This window comes from Equus caballus, chromosome 19 (genome assembly GCF_041296265.1).
Source record: "Equus caballus isolate H_3958 breed thoroughbred chromosome 19, TB-T2T, whole genome shotgun sequence".
Lineage (NCBI taxonomy): Eukaryota > Metazoa > Chordata > Mammalia > Perissodactyla > Equidae > Equus > Equus caballus.
This window is the reverse complement of record NC_091702.1, coordinates 59,270,675-59,283,527: the sequence shown is the minus strand read 5'-3', so window position 1 is coordinate 59,283,527 and position 12,853 is coordinate 59,270,675. Positions and strand designations below refer to the sequence as shown.

At 39.3% G+C, this 12,853-nt stretch overlaps 1 protein-coding gene across 35 annotated transcripts in view; it reads left to right on the top strand.

Annotated features, from left to right (window-relative positions):
- BBX (BBX high mobility group box domain containing) overlaps window positions 1-12,853 on the top strand; it is a 263,097-nt gene that overhangs the window by 235,225 nt on the left and 15,019 nt on the right. For 25 of the 35 annotated variants that reach the window (XM_023623822.2, XM_070242885.1, XM_023623825.2 and 22 more), the window contains 2 exons: window positions 7,528-7,617; window positions 8,977-9,036. In XM_023623822.2, the coding sequence (XP_023479590.2) occupies window positions 7,528-7,617; window positions 8,977-9,036 (150 nt within the window). The remainder of the gene's footprint in view (window positions 1-7,527; window positions 7,618-8,976; window positions 9,037-12,853) is intronic. The other 10 variants (XM_070242881.1, XM_023623830.2, XM_070242882.1 and 7 more) reach the window with 1 other exon arrangement.

Here is a 12,853-nt window from a genome sequence, read left to right as displayed (position 1 = left end):
AGAGGATTCCTCCAGTGTTCGAGAACTCAGATCTGGCGAGAGCCAGGCCAGCTCTCCTAACAGGAAGGGAAAGCTTCCAGATTGGGCAGAATCCTGTATTTTGCCTTGTAACTGTGTGAGTCTTCATTGCCACCAAACGTTTTCAGGGACATGGTGACAGCACATTTGTGAATATAGACGGATACCCAGTATAATCCTGAGTTCCTCACCAAAGCACGCATGTCCAGCCCAGTGAGGTGGCGTCTTCCCCTCAGTGAATCCCAACTTGACTGTGGCTGGTTTACTCAAACTTATTCAAGTCAGCAGATCCACGTGCCCAGCAGCTGGGAGCTAGAAATTATTGCAAAGGAATGTATTGTTTCATTGGTTATTCGTTACTTATGTGTCCATTACAAAAATGACAGCCTAATTTTAGAATAAAACCTCTGCTCTTTTTATCACTTAAAAACATGAAACTGTAGAATATGAGCTAAGCCACCATGTTCAGGTTATGCCTAATATTTGTTTCCTACGACAGTTCTAAAGAGCCAGGTTCACTTAATTCATCTTACCCGCTGACTTTAAAAAATTATCATAGTGGCTAATACTGAAATAGCTCCTGGGTCACTGCAGCTTCTCACCCCCAAAATATCCGTTTTTCAGCAAGCCATGGACAATATTAATGTTTTGGAAAGGTTATTGTTAATGTCTCTATGGCACCTCTCTGATCTTCTCAGATTGTGGTTTGTGTCTGCTATTTACTACCCAGCTGTGAAGTTGGGGTGCAAAGGAGATTGCTACCTTCAAAATACAGTCCATCCTGCCCCCAAACTGAAGTGGAGTCCTAAGCTAGTTACATGCCAGCGACAAGTGGTTTTGTCCTAAGGAAGCAGAAGCTGATGCAAATACTCTTTCAAGAAATTTGGTAGGAAGACGAGGGAAAGAGATGGGCTGGAAACTTGAGATGGTAGTTTAGTAAAAGTTGCCGATGCTTTGTATTCTGAATGGTTCCTTCTAAAACTCTTTTCTCTGCTTTTCACTTTCTACCTTCTTTTCCCTCCATGGATGTTTCTGTTAATATAATAATTAACTAAGGAAAAAAATAGCAGTAAATTTCTTTATATTTGGTATTTATGACAGATTTTGACTTCATATTTTCTTTAGGCAAAATATCAAACATACCTGGTGGGCGAAATCAAATTGTTCGCTTCTTGACTCTGAAATTGCTGCTTTTCAGTGACTACAGTTACAGCTTATCTATTACTCCTTCAAGTTTGTCACTTTCTTTTTTATCTGAAGTTGTCATTCACTTAGATTTGTTTCATAACTGTAGTTTGGGGACGGCCAGGAGCAAGGAAGTTTAAAAATAGAAGTTTACAGAAGCTCCTCTATGCACTAAACCACTCTGGATGTTCTTTTTTCTTGTTAAAATTACAGGCTCTATCTTTAGCTTTTTCCTTAAATTGTACTTTTTGGATTTCTCTGCGTATGGTTGAGTCTGAGAATATGTATCCTTTTCTTCTTTCTAATGCATTTCATACATCAAATCAGTTTGCTTCTGGGAACCACTTTCTCATCCCGTTGTCCTCATACACAGTGATAAATACAGAAATCATTTTCCCTATGATCCAATAACTTATTAAATTATTTTCCTATGGGTAAATCACTAGGATCATTATGGTCCTGAGAAGTCTCAGCATTGTTTTCCTGCTTTCTTCTACTTCTGTTGTCTGTGATTGCCTGTGTATCTATCATTCAGGTGCACCAGCCTACAGTTTCCTGGGTTGTATAAAATATGTATGAGGCAGTGATTGCAGATGGATTATAGAAAGTACCTATAATGTCACTGCAGTGTATACACACAATATATTTTCTTTGTATTTGTTATGTTTATTTTCTTTCCCTTGTTGCTCAGTTTTTCCAGAAAAAAGTCAACAAGAGGCATGTCCTATTTCTATTTCAAACCACCACCAGCCAATTCAGAAGTATTTGCTATTGGTTATTTAGAAGGATGGCTTGGTATAGTTATCAAAAAACACTGGCACAGCTTTATGTTAACAGTAACACCTGTCATTTCTTGAGCTCTTATTTGATGCCAAGCAGTGGTTTAAGAGCTTAATTTATTTGTTCATGCAACAAATATTATTGAGAACTAGTCATGTGCTAAGCACCATTCCAGGCATGTGGAATATATCCACAAAGAATCCTGCTGCCTTGGAGATTATGTTATAGTGGAGGTACCAGACAATAAACAAGCCTAAACAATAAGCAAAGTATATAATGTGTTAGAAGGTGAGACATGCCATGGAAAAAAAGAATAGGTTTGATAGAACAACTAGGCAAAGGATCAGCAAGGAAGGGGAAACTTGAACAGCGTACACCAACTAAACCTAACAGACCCATGTAGAACACTCCACCCAACAATAGCAGAATAAACATTCTTCTCAAATGCACATGGAACTGACTCCAGAATGTACCATACGCTAAGCCATAGAACAAACCAATACATTTAAAAGGACTGAGATAATTAATATTATGTTTTCTGACCACAGTGGAATGAAATTAAAAATCACCAGCTGGAGAAAATTGGGGAAACTCACAAATATGTGGAAATTAAACAACACACTCTTAGTAACCAATAAGTCAAAAAAGAAATCAATAGAGAAATCAGAAAATAGTTTGAGATGAATAAAAAGGAAAACACAACATACCAAAGTTTATGGGATACAACTAAAGCAATGCTTAGAGGGAAGTTTACAGCTGTAAATGTATATAGAAAGAAGAAAGATCTCAATCAATAACTTAACCTTCTACCTTGAGATGCTGTAGGAAGAAGAACAAACTAAACCAAAAGGAAGTAATAAAGATTAGAGAGAAAATTAAATGAAATTAATTAAATAAAGAATAGAAAAATAGAGAAAATCAATGAAGCCAAAAGCTGGTTCTTTGAAAAGAACACCACATTTGAGAAATGCCTTGTTTTTTTTTCTTTTAAAGATTGGCCCTGAGCTGACATCTGTTGTTAGCTAACTTCTATTTGGGGCTTCTTCTCCCCAAAACCCCCCAGTACATAGTTGGAGATTCTAGTTGTGTGTCCTTCTAGTTGTGCTATGTGGGATGCGGCCTCAGCATGGCCTGACAAGTGGTGCTAGGTCCACGCCCGGGATCCAAACTGGCAAAACCCTGGGCAGCCGAAGCGGAGCACACGAACTTAACTGCTTGGCCATGGGGCCAGCCCCTTGAAAAATGTTTAGCTAGACTGACCAAGAGAAAAAGGGAGAAGACTCAAATTATTACAATCAGAAATGAAACAGGGGACATTACTACTGACCTTACAGAAATGGAAAAGATTATAAAGGAATACTATGAGAAATTATATGTCAATAAATTAGATAACCTACATGAAATGGACAATTCCTAGAAAGACATAAACTACTGAAACTGACTTAAGAAGAAATAGACAATCTGAATAGACCTATAACTAATGAAAAGATTGGATTTTGTAATCAAAATAGTACCCAGGGAAAAAAAAAGCCCAGGCCCAGATGGCTTCACTGCTGAATTCTACCAAACATTTAAAGAAGAATTCATACCAGTTTTTCACAAATTTGTCCAAAAATTAGAAGAGGAGGGAATATTTTCCATCTCATTCTGTGAGACCAGTAATAGCTAATGTGAAAGCTAGACAAAGATATCACAAGAAAGAAAAACAACAGACCAATGTCTCTTACAAATATGGGCACAAAAATCCTTACCAAAATACTAGAAAACCAAATCCAGCAACATATAAAAAGATTATACACCATGACCAAGGGGGATTTTACCCCAGGAATGCAAGGTTGGTTTAACATCCAAAAATCAATTAATGTAATATGCCATATCAGTAGAACAACAACAAAAAAATATGATCAGGGGCCAGCCCAGTGACGTAGTGGTTAAGTTCACATGCTCCACTGTGGAGGCACAGGGTTCACAGGTTCAGATCCTGGGCACAGACCTAGCACTGCTCATCAAGCCACACTGTGGTGGCATCCCACATAAAATAGAGAAAGATTGGCACAGATGTTAGCTCAGTGACAGTCTTCCTCAAGCAAAAAGAGGGAGATTGGCAACAGATGTTAGCTCAGGGCTAGTCTTCCTCACCAAAAAAAAGATCATCTCAATAGAGGTAGAAAAGGCATTTAAGAAAATCAGCATTTCATGATAACACTAAACCAAATCAGAACAGAAGGGAACTTCCTCATAATGATAAGGTACATCTACGAAAAACCCACAACTAACATCATGCTTGATGGTGGAAGATTGGGTGCTTCTCCCTAAGGTAGGGAACAAGACAAGGATGTCCCTTCTCATCATCTCTATTCAACATTGTAGTAAAAGGAACAAGAAAAAGAAGCAAAAAGCATCCAGATTGTGGAAAGGAAAATGTGGAAAGGAAAAAGTAAAGCTATCTTTGTTTGCAGATGACATGATCTTTTATATAGAAAACCTAAGGAATTCACTAGAAAATTATTACAGTGAAGAAATGAGTTCAGCAAGGTTGCAGGATACAAGATCATTATGCAAAAGTCAATTGTATTTCTGTACCCTTGCAATGAGCAGTCCAAAAATCAAATTAGGAAGACAGTTTCATTTACAGTCTCATCAAAAACAATCAAGTACTTAGGAATAAATTTAAGAAAAGAAGTGAAACGTGTTGAAAGCTGCAAAACATGGTTGAAAGAAAATCAAAATAAATGCAAAAACATCCCATGTTCATGGATCAGAAGACTTAGTATTGTTAAAATGGAAACACTCCCTCAAACTGATCTGCAGAATCAGCCCAATCCCTGTTAGAATCCCAGCTTACTTCTTTGTAGATATTGACAAGTGATCCTAAAGGTAATTTGGAATTGCAAAGGATTCAGAATAGCCAAAACAATCTTCTCAATTTCAAAACTGCCTACAAAAAACAGTAGTCAAGACAGTGTGGTACCAGCATAAAGATAGACATATATAGGGGGCCAGTCCCATGGCCAAGTGGTTAAAGTTCTTGCACTCCACTTTGGTGGCCTGAGGTTCACTGGTTCAGATCCTGGGCTGGACCTGCACACCATTCATCGTGCCGTGCTATAGCAGCATCCTACATAGAAGAACTAAAATGACTTACAATTAGGATATACAAAACTATATACTGGAGCTTTGGGGAGAAAAAAAAAAGAGGAAGATTGGCAACAGATGTTCACTCAGGGCCAATCTTCCTCACCAAGAAAGCATACATTAAAAAAAAAAAAAAGAAAACCAAGGCCTGGGCCCCACTCCAGCCCTGTTAAATGGTTAAAATAGTCTTTTCAAAAAATGGTGCTGGGGGGGTCCAGCCCTGTAGGGATTAAATTCAGCACATTCCACTTCACTGACCTGGGTTCAGTTCCCTGGCACAGACCTACACCACTCATTAGTGGCCATGTTGTGGCAGCAGCCCACATACAAAATAGAGGAAGATTGGCAGAGATGTTAGCTCAGGGCTAATCATCCTCTGCAAAAAAAAAAAAAAAGGTTCTAGGACAACTGGATATCCACATGCAAAAGAATGAAGTTGGACTCTTACTTACTTCACACAGTATACAAAAACTAACTCAAAATGGGTCAAAGACCCACATGTCAGAGCTGAAACTGTAAAACTTTTCAAAGAGAACATATGGGTCAATCTTAGTGACTTCAGATTTGGCAAGGGATCCTTTGATATGACAGCAAAATCCCAAGCAACAAAGCACAAAATAGGTAAGTTAGACTTTATCAAAATTTAAAACTTTTATGCTTCAAAGTAAACTAATAAGAAAGTGAAAAGACATCCCACAGAATGGCAGAAAATATTTGCAAATCACATATCTGATAAGGGATTTTATCTAAACTATGTAAAGAACTCTTACAATTCAAAAGAAGAAAGACAAGTCAATTTAAAAATGGTCAAATTATCTTAATAGACTTTCTCTGAAGAAGGTATACAACTGGCCGCGAAACAATGCTTGACATCATTAGTCATCAGGGAAATGCACATCAAAACCACAATGAGAGAGAGACCAATTCACATCATTATGGTGGCCGTAATCAAAAAGGTAGATAATAATAAGTGTTGGTGAGGATGTCAAGCAGTCTGACAGTTCCTCAAAAGGTTAAACATAGAATTACCAAATGATCTAACAATTCCACTCCTAGGTATATGTCCAAGAGAAGTAAACACACTTAAGCTTGTATGTGAATGTTCATAACAGGGTTATTCATAGTAACCAAAATGTAGAAACAATTCATGTCTATCAGTAGATGAATAGAAAAACAAAATGTGGTGTGTTCATGCAATAGAATATGATTCGACCTTAAAAAGAAGTGACATAGTGATACATGCTAGAACGTGGATGAGCCTTGCAAATGTTATCCCAAGTGAAAGCGTGCAGAAACAAAAGACCATATTGTATGATTTGATTTACAGGAACTTTCCAGAATAGGCAAATCCATAGAGACAGAAAGTAGGTTAGTGATTGCTTAGGGTTAAGGGGGGAACACAGATATAGGGAGGGGTCATAGCTAGAGGATATGGGATCTATTTTTGAGGTGATGCAAATGTTCTAAAATTGGTGTTGGTTGCAAATATCTGTGAATATGAAAACTATTGGGTTGTCTCCTTTAGACAGGAGCCCAGCTAGTTTGCCTCTGTCAGGAAGGCAGAGCCCGTGTTGCAGAAGCGCATAGGTGGGGAGATGCAACAGGGGCGGTTTACGGAGCTGCTAGTGTTTTTCATCCTCACATCAACCCTTTGAGTTAGGCACGGTTGTTATTCCTGTTTGCAGATGAGGAAATAGAAGTTATGTAAAATTAAGTCATTTGACATAGGAATACCAGGAAAGTGTAGAAAGCAGCTTGCTTTTAGGAGGTCTGTGCTGTTGTCGGCATTTCTGATCGGTGACTGAAAAATCTCAATTTTGTTTTTTTATCTGAGAAAATTTATCTGAAATATAATCTTAAGACTTCTCCCCAGAAAAAGGTTTTTAGCAGATACTCTTCTATTTTTAAGTCACTGTATCTTCCTAGAATATTCTCAGAAATGGCTAGAAAGCTATCTGATGTTATCGGGCCAACTGTTATCCCGAAAATTCTGTCCTTGTGAAAACCAGTTTCTTGGGAGAGATGAAACGCCCAGGCCATCCTTTTCTCCGGGATCCTGAGGAATCTAAAGTAAAATCTTTTCTTTGTTACAGACTGCAGCGGCTCCGCTGCTGTGAGTGGTGGCCTGTCTCTAGTCGCTAAATCCGCAGCTTCTGCTGAGGGCGTCCCGGCCCTAATGGAGGCTTCTGCCCAATACATTTCTAGGGAAAAATCTCACTGGGTTTGAAAGGAGCCTCAAGAAGAATGCTGAACACTAGTTAAATGAGTAATGATGCAAGATGACATTTCTTGTGACTCACTTTGCTTACTTACTCCACAGGTGGGAGGCGGGTAATTGTTTAGAAACACAAGTATTGTTTTATGAAACATTGTGAATTTAAAATATATTTATATTAATATTGTCTGTAGGTCCTTTCCAGTCTCAGAAAAAGAACTTATTCCACAAAATTGTCAGCAAATATAAGCACAAAAAGGAGAAGCCTAATGTTCCGGAAAAAGGTATTGGTGTCTTCCATCCTCCATTAAGGGTTCTTGGCCGCCTCCATTGTGAATTCATCTGAGTGATGCTTCCGCACCGCCTCTGCCTTTTCCTCCCCGTTGCTTGCTTCCGTGTCTTCGGCTCCCGACGCAGGCACCTCCGTTATTTCTAGATTCCACAGCAAGGAGAGTTCTCCTTCACTTGGATTCCTACTCAAATTCCAATTTTGTCTCTATTTTCAGAGTTCCATATGAATCCTAAAATTGCTTCGTTTTCATCTATATTTGGTACATTTTGTAATTTAGTCTTCTTGAGCTCTTATCTCCTTATTTTCTTTGACTACTCTCGTTTTTCTCATGTTTGGCCGCCTTCCTACCAGGACCGCATTTTCCTACGTCCTGAAACCTCACCCGTTTCATAGTCATACGAAAGTCCCACAGTTTCTATACTTCTCTGACACTGGAGCATTCTTGTCCGGGAGGATTCCACTCCTTAGTCATAACCTATCTTTTTTTTTTTTCCTATCTGTATATTTCATTGTTTGCCAGAATCTTCTGCCCACCTCCTTCAGTCATGTAACTGTTATTTCCAGAGGGCACTAGAGACACGTTGCTCTACCCTCCCTTTATTCTGAGCATCTCTCTCATTGTTACGCTCTTGCTGGGCCCTTGAACCTCTTTGGGGCTGGTGTAAAGATTTCTTTCTTCTCACAGTTCAGGACTCCTGTTCTTCTTTCACATAAAAGAGAAGTCTCCCCATCTGGTTTGGGACAGCCGCGTGTCCTGGAAGCCGGGCTTTCTGTAGCGTCTCCCTGCATGCTAGTGTCGTGACTGCCATGAGCCTGCTCATCTGATGCCCATGCGAATCCTCCTTGCATGGCGACATGTGAAACTGTCGTGTTTCTGGAATGAGGCTTTCGGTGCAGCTGTCTCCATGTGTAGGCATGTGTGCTTATGTGTTCCTGTATGTAACCTGTTACTTAATTTGGGTTTCATTTGCACCTCCACTTCAGCCTCGTAGTTTTGTTTTGTATATTAATATTTTTTTCACTGCTTCCAGTGGAGAAACATCACTCTTTAGGTAAAACGTCAGCTTTTATCATTCCCTTTTAACTGATCTCCAGGTTATTTTGATTAAAGTCATAGAAATTATCGAACAGTGTATTTCATAAGAGGCAAATTTGTTTTTAATCCATTTCCTGTATAGCCTAATTATTTTAGTTGGCAAATGCTGTTTTGAGAATTAAGTAGTCGAATTAAAATTCTGCTTCATTTGTGTGATAATGTTTCATATTTAAGTTGTATGTTGTCTTATTTTTATAGTGTGTGTGTCTCTCCTAGGAGTGGAGTTTCACTTCTCCTTTCTCTCGTTGTTTTTAGGAAGTGGGGATAAATGGTCAAACAAGCATCTCTTCTTGGATGCCATTCACCCTGCGGAAGGTAAAAGAACAATATTCATGGTATCATTTCAGGAAGTCTGGGCTGGAAATGGCATAATTTTTATAGGTTTTAAAAAAGCATAAATTATATAGGCCCAACCAACGTTAGAACTGAGAGTTCATAATTGGGTTATTTTTAATTTTCAAATTAAAACTGATATTTTTGACCCTGCTAAGAGTCAAGGCAGTGTTTCATGTGGAGTTTATAACCTTTGAACCACATTAACCAGAAATTAGAGATTTTTATAACTAAAAATACTCAGCCGTGCAGTTCATGTCGCAGGCAGATGCTTGTGGGAGTCAGAATAGGGCAACCTGGGGCTCTCCTGCTTGGCTGGGCCCGGACAGCCCAGCAGGGGTGGTTCCTGAGCTGAGCTTTTTCCCTTGCCCACCTCCCAGGACGTCTAAACATGATCCGATGCAGTGCCCCTGAGGCTTACGAAAAGCCAAAGAAAAGGCCCGTATTGACTGGTATAATGTTATAGGTCCCACATGCAGATTTTATTTCAAAATTCCCACAGTCATATTTATTTATGACTTTATCTAATCCCTGTTAAATATTGAACCCTGAGGTGAATGCTAATTTTGTGATGGTTCAGAGGCCATCCCTCCTTCCTGATGGTTCGGATGGCCTCTGAACCATCTTCCCACAGGTTCTCTTTTTTCTATTGTAGGTATTTTTAAAGAGCTGGACATTTTGTAGTGCTTAATTAGGAGTCGCTTCATTTGCAAGCTAGAAAGAATCTTAGGGATCATCCAGTCCAACCTTTTGATTTACCTATGGCCAGAAAGGGGAACTTAATGAACAGCGCACGTCTCTTGACTCCCAAATACGCTCTTTACTGAAAAGGAGAAGAAAATTCAAAGGCATGTTTGGCCTGAGTCATTTTTCAAAAATACTCCTGTTTTAAAGATATTTACCAAAAATATTCCAATTTGAATTCATTACAAACATGAAATATTTCGGTTTGGTGGGCATCGTTTACAGGAGCCACAGGTCTGCTTTTACATCTTTGTAGTTTTACAGAAAATGCTGGCAGAACGTTTCTCTTTTCTGACCTGTTAGTTCACATTCACTACCTCTATGGAGTACCATTTCTCCTCTCTCCTGGCAAAATAAAACGTGAATTGTCCTGCTGTTCTCAGCGTTAAATCCTTGCATCCCAAAATTGATATATAGTAGCTCTTGTATATGTTGAAAATATCTTCTGCACAGACTTGATAAATGTAAGGCACTGATGAACTATTAGAGAAATGTAAAAGAGGCATTTAAGACCACATTGCTCTTTTCTTGAAATGATACTCCTCTAAATGTTTTGTTTTTGAAACAATGAAACCCCTACCTTATATAAAAGGAGCTATCACAGCAGGTGCCGTGTGGTAGGAAGAGCGAAGTAGGTAGGAATTAGGGGACCTGGGTGCTAGTCTCAGATCTGCCCCTACCTAGCACTTGTCAGTAGGACAAGTTGTTCAACCTCACTAGGATTCACTCTCCACGTTTGTACCGTGTGTGTGGGAGGCGTGTTTTCAGGGCTGGGTGGATGATCAGAGGTAGTAATACATGAACCGTGAATTTCATTTCCCCTCGAACACGTGATGACTGTGTTCCTCTGATGTGTTGAGCGGGTGCTGTGATGCTGGAAGTCCCTTGTCCTCTCATCCTGATTTTCTGCCCTTTACAGGACAGAGAACAAAACAATTTTGGGTCTTCTGGACAGTCCCAAGGGTTTAGTTAGAAATGGAGTTATTATTGGTGATATTTACTTACATTTATTATTGACGTATATGAAATAAAACTTTGGAGAACATACACTGAAAATTGCATTTGCTTTAGTGTAGAATGCAAATTCATTTACGTGGCCAGGAAAAAGGAATCAGAGCACTGGAAATTGCCAGTAATTTAGAGTGACCCTTTTTTTGCTATTTACTTTCATAACCATCTCCTACATTTTCTTGTTCGGTGATGACTATGTGCTTTGTGAATTACAGGTTCTTTACTTCATCCTCTCTCTCACCTATGGCCATATCACTGCTTATTAGAACTTTACCTTGGAGAGTATAAATATATTAGGGCAGAAAATGAAACCATAATCAGGATAATTTTAACATGTGTGAGCCGTCCTGGGCCAAGGTTAGACAGGATTTGTTTGTACTGATGTCTGTAATAGAAATGTTGATTAAACTGAGGCTATGCCGCTGCTGGCTGTTCCTGACTTCTGTTAAAGTGGATGACTTCAAGTTCACTGGGCTTTCTTTACACCACTCTGAGTATAATTGCCTTGCAATTCATTTCTTTTTTTTCAGGATATCAGAAATCTTTACATGCTTAGTAATCACATCTGAGGTTTAAATGCTAAGCTTATAATCTCTTTTAAGCGTTTTTCCCCATGCTTTTAAAATTCAGAATCACTAAATGATTTCTTGAAACTTTTGCAGATCATAAAGATTGCCTATAGCCTAGAATGAAAGATAAAATTTTCAAGTAAACCGAGATGACTTCCCTCTGCCACTGTGTTTATCTTTCCACCAAGTTACGGTATCACATGCTCATGCTTAAGCTAGCATTTTCTAATTGTGATAATAATGATGATGACCAACACTTCATTGCTTTATAGTTTCCAGAGGACTTTCACATACATTTTTTGTAAAAACTAGCCTTGACCACAGCCCCAGTGAATTTACAGAGGGCTTATTAGCCCCGAATCCATGGTAAAGAAGAGAAGCCTGGCCAACGTGAGCAGAAAGGGAAAAAACCAGGCCTCTTTCCACTAAACCACAGTGGCTGCTACAGTTTGGATTTTTCAGACATATCTGTAGATAGCCCTCATTTGGCTCAGATGTTGAAATTATAAATTGTTATCTTACAAAAAAAAAAAAAACCCCAAAACCTGAAACCTCAGACCAGGAACCTTCATAAGATTAGTTTCTTTGCAATATATAAATCTAATTACAGAGAAGAAAACTCTGGTTTATAGTTGGATTTTCAAACATGATCCACAGCGCTCAAGCTAACTTAATCTCTTTCCTCAATTTCAAAAGAGTTGCTGTATAACTTCAGCAAGGTCTCCCGGGCTCTTAGATAAGCCTCATTCATTTGATTTTTTTTCCTGTGTTCCTTTCAGCATCTGACTGCGTTTTCAGCTCCTGGGAGACCAACCAAAGGCAATGAGATTCCAGATTTGGCTATAATAATTTTAGCGCACGTTTGATTTCCTGGGTTAGAATGTGAATTCCCGACTCTGGAGCACTCTAGTGGTCTCCTGAGGTGCAATACCAGTGCAGTGCCACGTTCCCGAAAAACTCACTCCCGACTTTGGGAACAGAGTTTGGAAAACAAGACAGGCTCTTATGGCCACATTCCTGACATTGCTCCAGGAGTGTGCGTGCGTTATCACTCTCGGATGACGCACTCCGAAAGTATTATGATTATCATGGAGTGTGCAAGCTAGCCCTAGGGATGTGTTTCACAGTGCTTGGGTAGGTTTGTGTGTTCAGTTACAAGTTGGAAGAGAAATGACTAATTTGTTTTTAGAGGACAAAGCCTTTCTTTTCTCACATTTCCAATAGTTTGGCAGGGAGAAAAAAAGGAACTGGCTTTCAGTCTTGGTCCTCCGCTTCGGGCTCTCTCCCTCTCTGAGCTTTTTCCGTTTCGTCCGTTTGCTTGGCTCATGTTGCTGGACCAGACAGCTACTTCTTTGACTTAGCCTTACCTCCTTCCCCCGTTCTTCTGTCTTAGAGAGGGTTCTCCCTGAGTGCTGACTGAAGGCTGTCATTGGTCTAGGCCTCGAGACAAGACAGGACGCTAGGACACTTGGGGG